The sequence below is a fragment of the Heliangelus exortis genome, chromosome 18, assembly GCF_036169615.1.
Source record: "Heliangelus exortis chromosome 18, bHelExo1.hap1, whole genome shotgun sequence".
NCBI lineage: Eukaryota > Metazoa > Chordata > Aves > Apodiformes > Trochilidae > Heliangelus > Heliangelus exortis.
The window spans coordinates 8,853,921-8,871,676 of record NC_092439.1 but is presented as its reverse complement, the minus strand read 5'-3'; the positions used below and the strand labels follow the sequence as shown (position 1 = coordinate 8,871,676).

General features: G+C 35.3%; 1 protein-coding gene across 9 annotated transcripts in view; it reads right to left on the bottom strand.

The window, feature by feature from the left end:
- The window catches only part of SBF2 (SET binding factor 2), a 196,127-nt gene that overhangs the window by 173,852 nt on the left and 4,519 nt on the right, over positions 1-17,756 (bottom strand). For 5 of the 9 annotated variants that reach the window (XM_071762584.1, XM_071762587.1, XM_071762586.1 and 2 more), the window contains exon 2: positions 15,366-15,486. The exons of the other annotated variants lie outside the window; for them this stretch is intronic. In XM_071762584.1, the coding sequence (XP_071618685.1) occupies positions 15,366-15,444 (79 nt within the window). In that variant the 5' untranslated portion in view covers positions 15,445-15,486. The remainder of the gene's footprint in view (positions 1-15,365; positions 15,487-17,756) is intronic. 9 annotated transcript variants of the gene reach the window in all.

Genomic DNA, 17,756 nt, shown 5'->3' with positions numbered 1-17,756 from the left:
GGCGCTAGCAGTTCATATTTTCTTTAACATGACCTAGAAACTAGTATCTACATTCTCAGCTAATTTTACACTGTAAAATGTTGCTTTTAAAAGAATTCCAAACACCTATGCAGGTGATTTCAGTGTAACCAAAACATTTTTACATCTCATCTTGTAAGAAATAGTGTGAGTTAGCAAATGGTGCACTCCACAGCTAGAGCAGATTCTTATCTACAAAAATGATGGGCTTGTCAAATTATCACATTAAAACAACAGAAAAGAAAATTACATGGCTGTCAAAGGTAGTAAGCTTGAATTCAAGATGTCCTCTTAGAGGATGAGATAAAATGAGGTAGGGAGGGAAGAAAGAAGCAGAGAAGAAGAACAGGATCGGTAACTCAATGAAACCAAATGAAATATATGTAGGAATGTAGCATTTGTGATGCAAATTTGATAATAATACACTCCTCAATAAGCTTCATTCAAATCTGCTTTGTGATTCATTGTCAAACAAATAATTCTAGTGATGCATTAACAAAAGAATGAATGATCTAATACAGCTTTGAGATAGACAATGTAAAATGTAGAGGAAGGTTGCCATAGGTTTAAAAGTAAACATTACCTTAAGTGAAACTCTTCTTAGTTCACAAAGGATGGACCTAACAAAGTAGTTTTAAGATTTAAACAAAATTTTTAAAATATTAGCCTGTATCACACTGCTGTTAGTTTCACCAGTGATGTGACTACTCTATGTTAGCTTAAATATAGCATTTTATTTAGCATACTTATTTCAGGAACTTTGTTGATTCTAATGTTCTACCTCCCAGGTTCATTTATTGGATCAATTCCAGTCTGGGAGAGGAATACACATAGTACTGGAACAAACAAATGCAACTTCAGCAATCTCTCTGGAGGTCTTCTGCACAGGTAAAAGCACCATACTTCACATCACATAGCATTTGACAAAAAAAAAAAGAAAGAAAAACCCATAAAAGTTGTGTGTATAGATAAATATGCTAGATATTTTAAACCAGTGTATATCAGCACCACATTTTATTGTTTTCAGTAGAGGTAAAAGAAATTTTCAAGTGTCAGTCAGGTCTAAAGGCAGAAACACAGAAATACCTTTAAATACCTCCACAAAGACCAATATGTTTCATGATAAAAGCTTAGGCTCTTCACATAGACATTTAATAAAGAATGGACTGTAACAATGTTTTATTTCTGGATTAATGATAAATGCTTTCTTTCCCTTAGTAGTAATATTTTGTTCTTCCATCAGGTTTAATTATTTAAACAGTGAAAATATTTTCTCCAAGCATAAAAGGATTTCCTTTAAGAAACACCTTTCATATCCTTTAGAATATACAATACACTTGGGATTAGGAGAGTCCATGTGAGCTACTACTTACTAGTAGGGCAAACAATCAGTCAGAATTGGACTTCTGATGAATGAAGAGCCTGTCATGAGACTAACATGTCTGAAAGTACTTTGACTTTTTTTTTTAAATACTAAGAACTAAACTGCACATTATTATAAAATACTCATAACCTTAAGCAAGTTCATAAAATAATTTTGTTTCTTTGCTACTTGATAAATGCAACTTTTTCCATAATATGTACAAACTGTGCAAATTGCATAGGTTCTCTATCTTCCTGTAATGTGGTTTACTAGCAAGTCTTTCACATTATGTACACTTGGCCAGGTGCCCTGGAACAGCAACACAGCACCAGAGGGCAAGTGGAAGTTGATCATAAGCCACCTTTCCACTTCCCTTACACTTTGGCTGGTAGGAATAAAACCAGTCCTCAGTGTACGTACAAAAATCCTAAGGGCTGTTCTTAAATATGCCCTTCAAGTGGCTGTTATGCAAGCTGAAAATTTCCAAGACAGCACGGCAGCACAAAAGGTTTTTTCAGGCTTGAAGTTCTCTTCCCTGGGCTTGTATCATCTGCTCTATCCGTTAAAGAAATAATTTTTACAATCTAAGGAAAAAGTCATACTCTTTCAGGTTTATCCTCTCCTCATTTTTCTGGCCCCTACATAACCAGTGGCTACTGAGGGGTGAAAATAAGAATATATTAAGAGATCATCCATTTGAGAAATACTTCAAGCAAACCCAAATCTTAAACTATACAGAAAAATATTCTGTATTTCAAAGGAGAACATTTAATAATTTTCTTATTAGCAAAAGTACCAGTACTTTGAAATCTAATTATCTGATTTTCTGGTTTAGCATTCAAACTAACTGAAACACACATACAGTCAAGACCTGCTCTCTAAATTCATGAAGTGTGAGCTTCTTTACTAATCTAACCAGTGCTTGATATCAGTCAAAACCCTAACACTGAATGAAAAGCATGGCAGAAAAATATTATCCAAGTCAAACAGCCTTCTCCTTTGTAACTTTTCTTGTGTACAGTGTTACAATCCAGCTATCACACACTGAAATGCTTGGGATTAGTTTAGAGAACTGAGAAGGTTTGCGTGACAATGTTGTGCGTACATAATCTCTGCTAACTTTAACTCCAAAAAGTCTCCATGGAGATGCAAGAGGAATAACAGAACCTCTCTGTAAGAATGAAAGAAATCCGAGGAGCATCAATACTAATAAATCATAAAAACTATCAGTTAGATGCATACAAATCTCTCTACAGAGCGTATCAGCTTCCTGAAGGTACAGCTCTTCTATACCAACTGTTACTAAGGTAACAAAATAGCTTCTACCCACCATGTTTGGCCCAGCATCCACTCTACCTTTATACCTCTATTTTTCACTTCTCGTTGTATCTCCATTACCCCAACCTCAAGTTTATGAAAGGAATCTTCCCCAGTCCATCTCATTCCTTTATTTTCTTACAGTTGTGATGACAAGAGTAACTACTATTGCACTGCAACAAAAAAGTCTGAGTTACAATTTCAGCCTTGTTTTTCTGTTCTGTATCCCCAACAGGCATGGCTCTGAAAAAAAGTAAAATTAATTTAATCAGAAAAAAAATCTCGCTAGTTTAATTTCCTCATTTGTTACCTTCTCACGTGTTGTGAGAGCATAAGGGGGAAAAAAAAAGATCCATCCATGACTTCCAAAGGCTTTTCTTTAAATGATTAAGGTACTACAGCTACTTAAGATACTTAAAGCTTACTTAAGCTAGTAAGGTGGCCCTCTACAGAGTTTACATCATGCTGAATCAATTACTATGACAAAAACAGACTTAATATTGCAACATAAACACTCCATATAAAGAAGTCATTTATCTTTAAACTGAAGTAATTTTCCATATGTCCCAGCCAGGTTATGTCCTACTTATGCACAATACAACCATAACATACATTAATTTTGAATTAACAGAAGTGGAAAAGATTTAAATGCAAAAGTGCGATGAAATAAAATGGTAAGAATCTCAAAACAATCCTTAAAAAGCATTCCCACTCCTCTACAGGCCCCCACCACCACCAAAAAGATATAAATCAAGATACTGTATCTACTGATTTCTTCCATTCCCCATCCGGGAAACTGGAAATGCAGAAGTATTTTAATTTACATGCACATTATACAAAATTCAGCAAGGCACATACTTTGGTGCTGCCTCATTTACAACACCATAATTCTGCAGAAGGGAGGCTGAAAAAAAAGTCAATGCTCCACACCTCACTGCCCTATCACTAAACAGCATTTCAACCACAGAGGTTGATATCATTTAGCAAAAAGGTCTTTTTGACACAGAGGTAAAAAACTTCACGTGGCAGAAGCAGGTCTTACCTTTTCATCCTCATGCTTTCTACGTATTACCTCCCTCAAGTGGCTGACCACATACACTATAAAACCTACTGCTACCCATTACTTAAATAGACAGAATCTACTTGGGGGTCTGAAGACACCTAACCTCTATAGAAAGCATCTGATGAAAACAAGTTCTTTCTTTCTAAGTGGCTTTTTTTTTTTTTTTTTTTTTAACTTTAGAGGTGTTTTTTTGTTGCTGTGGTAGTGATTTGGGGATTTCTGTCTAGCTGGTATTTTTGTGGTGGTGTTTGCTTATCTCTTTGAACCCAGGTCTCCCTTGCATTTGTGTAACTACCAGGGTTGGCTCTGGGGGTTTATTCTTGATTAAGTGGCAGCTGAGGCTTAATGCTTTATAACAGCATAAAAATATTTTGACAATTACTGAGAAGAGCTGCAGGAAGAAAAGATGCAGACTTTCTCCTGCCTAACATTATTAACTTGTTCTCATTCTCCTTTTTAGAAAAACAGCCATATAGAGACTATTCATTATAAGCTGGCAAAAATTTCAAGTCTTTCAACATGAGATGCTTTTCAGAAATTTCAACAGGCAATATATTACAAACTCATCAGTCATGAAACTGGCTTCATAATAGCTTTATCTGCTTCCTCAGATCTGCTTGTTTATAGGTGGAGCATGAACTGATCGTAATTTCAACCAAGACTTCCCAGGTAATTCTGTAAAGTTTATCTCTTGGGAGAGACAGAGGCTGGGAGAGGGTGTCAACATGGCAATGCCCAACCCTTAAAATCACAGCTATGGGCACAACACCCATTTCCCCTCAGAGCTTTCTCCTTCTAAATGCAGTAATTTACCAGGAGTACATGATAAACCACCTGATAAAACAGTTCAGGAAAGCATTTTTTATTATACTGGCACAAGTCTCCTACATCTATAGAAAACATGAGATGCACACTTATTTAATCTGAAGTAAACAGTAGGAAGCTACAATTCTTTTTGCTACCAATGTTTGACAAACTTGAACTGTACAAGGAACAGGTGTCTACACTTGCACATCTGCACAAGGCTAAGAATCACCTAGAAGCATATAGATATGAATGTGACTGCTGCAGCAACATTTAAATACATCAGTGCCTTTACTGTAATCTTCTCTCAGCAGAGACCACAAAGCCATCATCTAGAAGACACTACTACTGTCCCATTCAGAGAAAAAGTTATCGGCCACTAGGTAGCAAAGCCCAACCCATTAACTGCAGTAAGTTCCCAAGAAGGACCCAAAAAAACAGAACAGATATCAATTTAGGTCTTCTGATGTACACTATTTAGAAGGAATAACTACTGTATCTTCAGGCTGTCCATGAAGAATGTCCAACAACAACAGCATACTGAAAATAAAGTTTGGCCTGAGTCGGTAATTCTAAAGATGATTAAAGATAATTGCCACAAACACTATAAAGCACGAAGTCTGAGAAAAAAGTTATTGAGTTCACTAAGTATGAATATTACACAGAAGCCTGAAAAAAAGAAATTTATATGTTAACTCTGAGATTATTTCAGATGCTATGGAACAGATCTGGACAATATGTCTAGGCTATATGAGCAGTAGTGACTACCCATATACAAAATTACATGCCTGTAAGTTAGATTTCACAAGTTCAAGCAAAAGCAGCTAAGGGAGGTATACCCATTAACAGTTTGAGGTCTATTAGTGGGGGGACAAGACCAACACAAAGAATAAGCTAGAAAGAGTTTGGGTAGAAAGCAATCGGGTTTTGATTTTATTTTTTTTTTTTTAAGATCCTTTCCCACAGAAATAAGGAAGGACTGCAGTGAAGAGTAAAATTAATTTTATCCTTGAGATAATCAAGATATATAGATATATAATAACATATAATACATAATATATATACTAAATATATAATAGATACAATAAATATAAAAATATTATAAAGAACTTGATAAGTTCTTTATGTCTTCTTACCAAGTAATAGAAAGAATTAGTAATCATGAACACTGGAGTAAAACAGAACATGAAGCATGACAGTGTTTACATCAAATTAAAAGTCCTTTTCATCTTCCCACACACAGTAATTACATATTTCATGTTCCAAAATACTATCTTGCACAGAGGAGATGAAAATGGAAACTGCTTATTCTTAGGCTTAATTCTGACATGTTTGGATTGCAGCTGTTTAATTGTACCATTTTTTTCCACAGAATTCAAAGTGAATACACAAACCTTACACACAGTAAGGTATCCAAATGGATAAAATGGTTTAATGGATGAACGGTAAAGGCTGTTCTGCTGTATTGTTCTGACCAAATATGCACATGAAGGGTTACAATAAAACTAAGCAAGAAATAAAACAGAGGTCTTTGTAAGATATAGCAGCAAAAAAAGCGGTTCTTTCTGCAAGCCAACAAAAAAGAAGCCAAAATAGACACATTTACTATATGCATCTTGCTTTACAATAAATAAAATAATCTTTCATAAATAACATCCTTTATACACAAGGTAATGTACCACCTGAAATTTTCAAGGTGAAGGTTAACAAAGCTTAAAGTCTACTTTAAGTTTAGATGTAGGGTAGCTTGTTTTCAGTATCAGAAAGATACTCCACAGAAACAGAAAAATATAACTTGTTAAAGTTGGCAAGATGCACATTTAAGCAAAACAATCAACTTCTAAAAACACTTACAGGTTGGATAGTTGATTTATGAGAGAAATATTTCCATAACTTCAAACACATTGAAGTGTAGCAAAAAGCACTTACTTAGAATCAAAGGAAATACATACTTGACCCAAAACTTATTTGAAAGATCCATACTTCCTGCTAAATTGCAACATCAGTGCATCTTAATGCTCCTTTATGCTGGACATACTGTCACTTCAGAGCTAGGGAATTATCATGACTTCCAAAAATTTAAAATTCCTTTTGAAAAGCATTTGACAACTACATTAAAAATTAACATCTAAGTTCAAGATATTCTTGAAATATGCGATCAAGCCACCTCATTTGAAATTTTCAGTACTGTGTCTATGAACTACAACACAAACCATGCAGCAGAGACAGAGAAATCCCTTCTGTCTTCACTCCCCTGGTTCAAAAGCAGTATCTCCAGACACAACTTTTTAAGCCCCAAATCAAAGCAATCTTCCCCAAGACTGAAATCTATGAAGATGGAATCATCCTTCTAAGGGCCATTTTGGTGGCCCACCCTGTGACAGTGCTGTGGGGACACCATGCAACTCCTTTCTCCAACTGCCCCACACTAACCTTGAATCAAGTGTTCATAGTTCCACATCACACATCACTGCAAATTCCTGTTCTGTAGTATGCTCAAACTACCCACACCTAAACACCAACCTGTAAGTATAATTTAGCACATCTTAACATCCAAGACATTTGCTCTGAAATTCACTTCCTTCTGATCTACTTTTCAATCCTCTGTGTTAAGACACTTCAACTTCCAAGGTCTTTAGCTCTCTGCTACCTTCATAGAATTATTCCTCTGTACACTGCACACTTGCTCGCTAAAAGACAATGTTTATAATCTCAAGGCTCCTCTTCAAGTGCCCTTTTCCATTCCTTACTGTTATTTCAAAAGTAATTTTAATGCCTCTAAGCATTTATATAGCCACTCCCTTTTAGTGAGAAGAACCAGAACATGGAACTGTAGAAGCTCACCCTTAGCAGACATCATTCAAACATATCACATGTCATCAAAGTCTCTCACATCATACTTAATTTAATTTTGAATTTGTTCAAAACTTAAGAGAATTTTGAGACTGGAAGAGTTATGTCATCTCTCTACTAGTGCACTGTTGTTCCTTCCAACTTCATAGCAACTACCACATACCCTTGGCGTAGAGATGCATATTGGAAGTCCATTCAGAACTTCAGATAGTGTCCTCCTCACCTCCATTTACATGCATATGCCCTTAGTATTGTTTAAAACCAGAACACACAGAAAAAACCCAAGTCAACCTGTTTACTCAAACCTTAACATCAGTTTTATACTGCACATGTATTTTTGCACTGACAAAGGATATCTTAAAGTATTTTTATACTCAAAGCATATGTACCACCAATGCCTAAAGGATGAAGGAGCAACATTTCTTCCTTTTTTCCCCAGAACTAACCAGCTCTTAAGATTTGGGGTTTGTGTGGCTTTTTAAGTCTGCATGCCATTGCTCACCTACAGTGACAAGTCATTCGGGAGTTTCCCACCCTGTGTATTTCCTGTGATTCCAATAGGCTAAAACAATTAAATAACATTTTGATCTTACCAAAGCAGGATTTTTACATAACAGCTGTAAAAACGTACCTTAACAATAAGATTTCTGAGTGCATTTTATGTTTCCCGCATACAAAACATTCTCAGAACACAGATGATAAATGAAGCCTTACAAAGAAGAATGATTCACATATCCTGGTAGGCCAAATATTTTGTCTGGACTGATTATAGACTAAAAACACATCAAAAACAAAGCCTTTCAGTAAGTGTGAGCATATCTTATGGCCCATATGTATTTAGCAAACATTAGTTCTTTACCCACCTGCCAGAATGGTATTAATGCCAAGGTTCAGGCTGGTAATTTCTATCCCCTAAACCCCATACAAGTACATGCAAGCCAGTATTGTAAAGCAATACAAGATCATCTCAAGAGTATGGCCCCTGAGTGCTTAAGACACATTGCTCTGCACTCTCCAGTACTCTGTAAGCCAGGGATGCAGGGGCACATGAGCAAGGCTCTGCAATTATTGGCCTTCTGTCATGCCAAATTTGAAAGATCTTGTGCATCACCATTCAGACATGCCTCAGTTACCCACTGCAAGCCCAACACAACCTCACAGGAATGTAATCTAATCTGAAGATAAGATTTTCCAGTCAGAGTAATGGTAGCTCAGCCAATGTAATCAAGTAAATAGAATCACAGAATACAATTCCATCAATGCTTACTTGATTTAAATCAAATGGAACAAATACATGCCAGTGATCATGCTTATACAAAGGCAAATGGAAGCAGATTGCTACAGTAGTCAAAATCATCTCATGATGCTATCTTACTCAACTACTGTATGACATACTTTGTTCTTCACAGCTGCAGAAAAGTTCCAAATATACTTAGCTTCCTAACCAGGAACAAAAAGAATGAGTCTACTTCAAAAAGGCAATGGAAATTAACACCATTGTTTGAAATAGCCACAACTGTCCACACGCTAAACACTATTTGTTTGTATTATGCCTTTCAAAGGTTAACAGTTTATTTCATTCCCTCCTCCCCCAAGAACACAGCTGCCAGAGTGACTTAAATTAAGTGAGGAGTTCTTTATAAAGAGACACTGAAAAATGTTATGTCCTATCCAAATTTATTTTAAATCTACACACATGAACTTTTGAAGACCTGAAGCATTACTGAAGCATTTACTTTTCTTCTAACACTGGCAGTCTTCATGAAAGCTGAACTTTGTACAATGCAAATTATATTCTGTCTTTGCATAACATTATTTTACCTGATCTCTAAGTATAGTTGAACAAATATTGCAAATGCTGTTAAATACTTATGTGACTAAAACAGAAAAAAACTAACAAATAGGCCTTAAATAAAACCCAACCTGTGACTTTAAACAATGACTATGGCTGTTTGGTTTTAGATAATTCTTTTAAAACTCTAATGCAGGAACAAAATATATGTGCTTATGTGCTCAACCACCTTCTTCCTTACTGCTACCTCCTGCCTTATAAATAACCTACATTGCCAGGATTTTACACCTGAAAATGCATTTCCAGTGCATGCACCATTAGAAGTAAAAATAATAAGTAAAAAAATAATAATAAAAAAAAAAAAAAAAAAAAAAAAAAAAAAAAAATCCTCAATCCATACCTTGCAGTTATAAGAAACAGAAGGAACTGGCTGTTTGAAATTGGAGCATAACTGAAGAAAACAGAGCTGCATCCATGTCCTAGAAAACAATTAAATGCCACTTGACGAATCTGTAAGAAATTAATACAACATAACCTCTCCCTTCTGAGGTTGTTGCAGGCTCAGAATATTAACCAGAGCTATAATGTGTCTATTGCCAAGGAAAGCAGATATTCTTTTAAGTAGCAGTAAATCAAGTTCTTGTACATAAGAATGCTTCTTTCAGACAGCTTTCTTACAGAAACAAGGTTTATGTGATCAACTGCCTTTAACCCAAATATCATCCAGTGACCCTGATTTGAAAAAAAAAAAATCTAAGGACATTAAAGACAGAAGACAAAAACACGCAAAAAGAGGTCACTAGTTCTGTTGCTCATTAAGTAATTTGCTAACTTGTTTCCCCAGTGCCCTGACATTTAAAATATATCCTACTATATCCTACAATTTATGTATACCACAAAGCACTTCAAATTTAATACCTCTAGGAACAGCAACTGAGTATACTTTCTGCAAATTTACTGAATACACACATTCAATCATATTTACAACAGCATTAATTTTAACTCCCAAATATAAGTGAGTCAAATGAGGTTTAATACTCATTTTTTTGTTTTGGGATTTTTTTGTTTTTTATTAAAGTCACTGCAGGCTGAAACACAAAATATAACTGGAGACATTCTTTTCATATATAGACATATATATACACACACATAAATAAATTATTTATATGCATAAATTATTAATTACTTTCAGAAAATGAGACAATAAGCATGTTAGACGACAAGATAAGAACTCAATGTGATCTTGAAAGACTGGGAAAAGCTTTGAAAACATTAGAGTATGACTAAGGAGAACTGCAAAGCTGCCAAGTTAGTTCAGAATGGGACGTTCAAATAGTTATGTTTGGTTAAAAGGGACCTACAGGTTCAAGTACAAAGTCACCCTCAGCATTCTGATCCTTAAAAAAAAAAATAAAAATTCAGAGTGATGTCTACATATGGAACTGCCTCTAGAACCAGCAAATAACAGTCTCACTCCTAGTAGTGGTGGGCTTTAACATAAGTTACCACACACAATTTGTTCACCACACTGTAAGGAGTACAGTAACAGGCTTAAAACTACCAAAACCCGCTTGGGTCAAACACTACAAAACCCCTTCCAAAAGTCATATAGAAAAGTGCTGGAATGGACTGACAAAGCAGGTTCTGAAAGTGCTGAAATTGAGGGTTCTCAGAATGAGTTAAACAAAGATCCACACCCCAACCAGCAAAGGTTATAAACTAATTATGTCTTCAGGGAGAAGAATGGACTGGATAATTCTAGGAGGTCCTACACAAACTTTCTGGAAAGATACAAGGCCATAGAAACCAGAACCACACAGGACTTCCAGGATTCACCTGATTTGTTCTTGTTTTCTAGGCTGCAAGTCCCAACACCACAATGTTTTCTGGTCATGGTTTTCTGGGGCTTTTTCTCCACAATTTGATACTATTTATTTCTGAATTTATGCCATTATGATCAGACATTAAGCTGATGTTTACAGAGAACTACTGCCCCAACAAATTCCAAGAACTTCTACAGTTAGTGACAATAGCTAAATTGGAGACCATTGTTGTGAATTGTTGGGACCATTTTTTTCCACCATTGATTGTACTTCAGTCTGTATTTACCAAAACTGTACTTCATTCAAAATTCTAACACCTAGTCACTCTAACATAAGCTCTTTCTGAAGCCCTTCACCATGAACTTAGTCAGCTGTCCTGAATGACTTTTATTTTTTTAGATCATCTTCAAGTCCTATCCTCAAACTATTTCACCTCTCTTTTTACTAGGCATTTACAATTTGAACAGAAAAAGGTCTCCAAAATTAATTTTGGGAGGCTATGTTATCGACTTCACCTATGAATAGTGACCACTTGCTTCTATCTAATCTACTCAAAACTCTTGACACTGTTACTACTTCACCAGCAAAATCTTAGGATTTTAAAGCTTAACTCAGAAGACTATTGTTTTCATAATCTGTTGTTTTCATTGTAACCATTATTTGAAGTTACAGTTTTTAGAGTAGAGGGACAAAAGATTTTTGACAACATTGTCTTGGCAATCTTAATTTTCAGCAAATTTCCATATCCGAGTTTTTGTTTTAAAAATCTATCTCTTTGTAATGAAGAACAAACTTCATTTTTATTAGAATGGATGTGTTACCTTCTGTCTTCGACCAGGCTACTAACAAGAAAGGCCATGACTCTCAATGACTGCATCTAGAGACTAGACCTGTGAAACCACATGATCTTGAACTGCAATTGCCTAAGAATGGGTCATTTACTAAAAATCTGGACCAAACAGATACATAGACAGACAGACAGATAGACAGAAACCCACAAGCAAACACACGAAACAATTTTCTTTAAAAATGGAGAAACATGTCACAAGGTCAGAAAGCTAAAGTGTGTTTTCTGAATACTTTCCAAGACCACTCACTCACAAAAAATAAAGTGTTTTAGTGACAGCCTTGCCTCTTCCAAAAAGATGCCACGTGGCATACTAGAGCAATATAATTAAAACAGCCTCCACAAGGATATTTGGTTAAATATGTATGATCTCATCTCTCTTCATAATAAACATTATAAAAAAATATTTGGAAAACACAGTACTGAAATCCAACCTTACAAAAGTATCACTACTTGAATCAACACTGTTTACTCAGTGCAAGCCTCGTATCATTATTTATGCAGATTAATCAAACAGGAAAGAGAATCTTCTGAAAAAAGAGTTTTGAATTCCAAATCACAAACATGTGGCTCTCTATGGTTTTGTTTTCTTTTAAGTTGCCTGTAACTGAAAAAACATGACACTTGCTTTGGCTGTCCTGCTGAATTACAATGCCATCACAGCTCACACACCACAGCTTTGACACTCTAGTCATATAGTACAACCTACTGAGATAGTTTGGGATGTTCTAGTTCCTTTTGCTGCTTCTCTGCTGGAAACAATCAACCCCTCAGAGCTGGAAAAAGGGAATGTGTGCCCTATGCTTTAATCATGTCAATACAAACCAAATTGTCTCAGCTTAAAGCATGTTTACCAGCAGCTCGAGTTAAAACTGCTCAGCAGAATTAGCATGAACTGGTGCAAGTGTCTAAATCTGCCATACGGGCAAATCTGAGCCTTCCGCAGGCATTATCTCAACTCACTTTCAAAGGTGGACCAGAATCTGTCACTTAAAATATGACTTAAATTTAAACCACTATAAAATACGTAGAGAGGAAACATTTCTCTGCAGCGCTTAGAGCATGCACGAATTTCTCAAAACAAACGACAAACTGACTACTTGTTACCATGGAAAACATTCTTTTATTCCATGTATACATTTCATTACCTGTTTTGAAAACATAATTAAAAGCATCTATTCCAAACCTTGGGCTTTCAATCACGGCTGAAAATTGGTGATCATTAGAAACACACACTAATTGGCTTCTAATTTTGCAGAAGCAAGTAGCTCTTCAAATGCATAAAGTAAAATAATTTATTAATTACATTTCTAAGAAATGTGAGGTGAATCTCAAAGGCAATGATCAGGGTGCAGCTCTTCCCTCCTTAAGAAGTCAGGCACAATCTACTGCTCAGGCAGAGACCCCAAGCTAAGCCACTACAAAAAGCAAATCCTGCCTAGAAGCTCACCAGCAGCCATGCCAGTCACAGCACCAGGAACCTTCAGAAGGACCCGCTGCTCTACCAAATGCCTGGTGACCTTCTGAATGGTACACGAGCTACCTTGAGGGTTTACAAGTACTGAGTTTTCAAGGCTGGGACAGAAGGCAAATCCAGACCTTTCAACTAGACCAAATCAATTCAATAACAATTTTCAGTCAGCCAGATTAGCATTCACTATCAGCTCTTACAGAATCAGTATTGAGAACTGTATTGAGAACTGCACTAAACAAAAAACAGCCAAGAAAAATTCTCACAGACTGAAGATCCTAAGAATTCACAACTTAAGAGTCTAGAAATAGATTAAATTACCAATATAACAGGAAAAAAATTAAATTTCAAATCTGTGTGTTAAGTATAATAAATTTTCCTTTGACATCTTTAAGTTTGAAGTGCTTCAAAAATGAAACCTACTTCTTCAAAAGTTACTAGTCAAGAGGAAAGAAAAACAAAATCCTCCTATAGCTTCAACTAGTGTTAAATTTAGTTTTAAAATAGCACATACTAACATAGAACAGCAAAAGCTTAGTCATTCCCAAGTTTCATAAAACTTCCATATATTTTCCAAGAAAAGAGACTATGAAGAAACAGCTCTGCAGGAACAAAGCACATGGCTTTCTTTTTTTATGTACTAGCAATTTTTATTACAAACAGCCTGTGTCATAGCATTTAAAAATACAGATTTCCTAATTTACTGTTATTGTAAAAGCACAGTATGCCCATTCAACAATATTTAAAGAATTAAAAGTCCATTGCAGTTCTATTTATGACAAGATCACAGCTTTGTCCTTTTAAAAGTCTTGGGTATTTTGTTAGTCATACAGCCAGTTTATGGTCACTGCAACTTACAAATTATATTTATAGTTTACAGAACAATAGTCACCAAAATGGACAAGTGTCTGTATTTCTTCATCCAAAGCACACACATACGTTAAAACCATGAATTTAAAATGTGAAAGAGTTCAACAATGCAGATAACAAGTTAAAAGGTTTATTATGCCACAGCAAGTACAATTGTAAGAAACTAAGAAGAAAAATGTGTGCAATGCCTTTTAGAGATGCAAATGACTAACAGCCATAAGATTTACTAAGGGCACTTTAACCTCTTATTTTATAACTATTTACAGTTATTTCATACTTAGCCTAACTAAATGCACCATCTTAAGTATGTGTCTCCAGCTCAATTATTTCAGAAAATCCTTTTTCTAATTCTAGGAAATAAGACAGAGGAAAAGAACTTACTTGCCTAAACTAAAATTCTACCAAACGCTCTTTTAGGCCTCAAATGTATAGCAGGAATGAAACCTGGTGTTTTTATTTATGTGACAGATATAAAGATGAAAGATGAAAAATGCAAGAAATCAGAATGACTGGACAAGAGGACTTCGTCTCAGAAAAACATGGAGTAGATAAAAATGGCTAAACAGAGATTAAGAACGAGAGAAGAAAGGAGGGAGTGACACTAGGGTCAGAGATTCTTCTGGGGTAGACCTAAAAAAACAAATTAGAAGACAGAAAAAAAAATTAAAATAACAGAATGTGTTAACCAGAGCAAGCAGGAAAAGCAGCCACAGGCTTACAGAGCAAGGGTCCCCAAACCACATCAAAGCAATCTGCAGCCCAGGACAGAGCACAAAGGAGACACTGCCAAACAACAACCCTCAAAATAAGTTCTGTCATTAACATTTATGGCACCTGGCAGAAGTAGCTCAACAAAATCCATTTTTCAAAGCACTACTCTCCACAACTGAAGTCACAATTCTAGAAAGAAGAGTAATCAGTCCTTTGAATCCATCCACAAGTATATGTGAAATCCTCTTCCATAATGTCCTATCTCCCTTCTAGTTATTATTCCGTTCAACCCAACGTAAATCTACAATTTATAAGATGTTTTCAATATTGCTGAAGACCTATCCAAGTGTCAGATGGTAAATTTTCTGAGCTTTGCATTTTTTAAATCCTAGGAAACAACACATGAACCACATAAAAATGGCACTATTCTTACCTTTCTTTTTTTCCCCCCTGAACTTCTGAGTGATTGATTTTGTAACCCAAGTAACATTCCTTTGTCTGTTTTTATCCATTGAGGTCTCCCAGGGTCCAATGTGGGTTTGTATTCAGCTGCCCTGCATTTGTATCCAGAAGGATGATGATTTAGTATTTTCTCTATGTTAGTATTCCTCTACTACAGATACACAAAACTTTACACTGTATCATCACCAACTACTGTTTTTTGGAGACTGCACTAAGAACCTTAAACTTACGCCCAGTTTAATGGAAAATTGTTACCCTGAACACAACACCTCTACAAAGCACACAAAGAACACAAACTGTGATCAATGACTACATTTTTCATATTCCAAAATTTGTAGAAGATTGAAAATTGACAACTGTAAACACTAGACATGAAACCATTATGTCACTAACAGATAAGCAATAACAAGCATGTTCTTGGCTCCATGAGCTGCAATTTAGCTGACAAATCCTAATCAACACCAATTGGATTGTTCTTGACTTCAGAATATACCCCTGAAACCAAAGGAATAATTTATTTCAACAAAGACATGTAACTGGGCTACAAATCCCAAAATATCATGCAGAAGAAAATTAATATCAATCCTAATACAAGAAGTACTTGTTCTTTTTCACTACATAAGGAGCCTGAAAATCTTGTGCTACTATCAATGAAGAATAAAAGAAGAGACAATCAGAGGAAGACTTCCTAATGACCAAGTGTATATTCTTAAGATACAACTTTCACTGATGTTTATCAAGGTAGAACAGTGAATCTACTGTTCCACATTTTAAAATGAATCCACAAAAACTGTGGTTTTCCTTTGTTTTTTACAAAAAGAGAAATAGTTGATATTTAAAATTCATGTCAGTGAACTATCAGAGCAGTGCAATTAACTCCTCCAGTGTTGTAAGATAAGACTATTATGTTTGTGACATTGGAGGAGTTAAATGCCATTCTCATTGTCCCCCCACTGAAAAATATGCTTGTGGTTTCAGAAGGCCAGTGCTTAAATAGTGCTTGCATAACAAACTTTTCCATGAACACACTGCAGGAAAAGTGTCTTTTTGTTAATCCACAAAGTTAACCCAGGACAAAAGAGAGAGAGCTTCTGTACTGCAATTTAGTTTAAAAATATCCCCAAAGATATTTAATGTTACTTCCCTCAACAGAACCTGTGTCCTCACATTGTAGAACAAATGAAGACAGCATACATTACAAAAATTCAGGTTTCAGAAATGCCTTGGTTTAAACTGAAAGGTAAAAACAAACAAAAAAAAATATTGCTCCACACAAAACCAACTGAGCAGAGTTTCAAATCAAAGTTCTTTAGAGATCTTCACTGGCACACATATGAGGGAAAGAAGACTTAATGCCGATCTGTACTGATTTTCATCTTTTTCAAATTTATAGTTACCCTGTAAATGAAATAACTTTTTTTTTTATTATTCAACATTATATATTAGAAGAAATTGCTGGAAAACATTTTAGGAAGACATGCTACCAAAAATACTGGTTTTGTTGGGTTTTTTTCCTCCAAGGAGATTTTGAAGATTGCATTATTTCACAAAAAATACAAAAAGAACCCCAAAACAATAAAACACAAACCACATGTAATAGAAATACTCCTTCTTTACTGCATTTCACCATGGTATTGTGGACAATGTTGTATTTTAAAACTAAACTGAGCAAGGACAAGGCCGGTAGGAAGAAATAATTTCTTATATTAGAACAACTAATTTGTGTAGAAAAGTTTTCAGTCAACTATGCCCTTCCTCCAGACACAGCCAACTACAGTAATCTCTTACCAATATAAAGTTACTTACTTATCTGCATTTCACTTTAGTTCTGATAGTACACTCACTGGTTCATTAAAATACAGATGCAATAATTCTTCTGCCACAAAAAGAAGGATCTAGTTTTCGTTGAGCTTTTTTCCCCTTTGTGATTTCCCTAGGTTGCATTTGAATCAAATTAAGCAACAGCACAGACAAGAAAGCCACAGAAGTAACAACTTCATTCCCTCATTTCTTTACATTTTCTGTTTTAGAGATTACATACTAAGACAATAAGAAATCACCCAGTCCTTATCTACACATAGCCCAGAGGAATGCCCAACTATAAATATACATCAAATATACCAAAAAAAATCCTCATATTATATGCTATTTACCCCCCTGTATGAATTTTATTCACAGGCAAAATCTGCCCACATAAAAAATAAAATAATCAGATAACTGCATTTAGGAACTTCTCCCATTCCATCATCAATCACTTGTCTAGTTTCAAAATCCACCAAGATATGAAGCTATGTTACACAAGAAAGGCTTCCCTGAAAAGAAGCTGATATAAATCAGAACAGAAGCAACCACAACAGAGCCT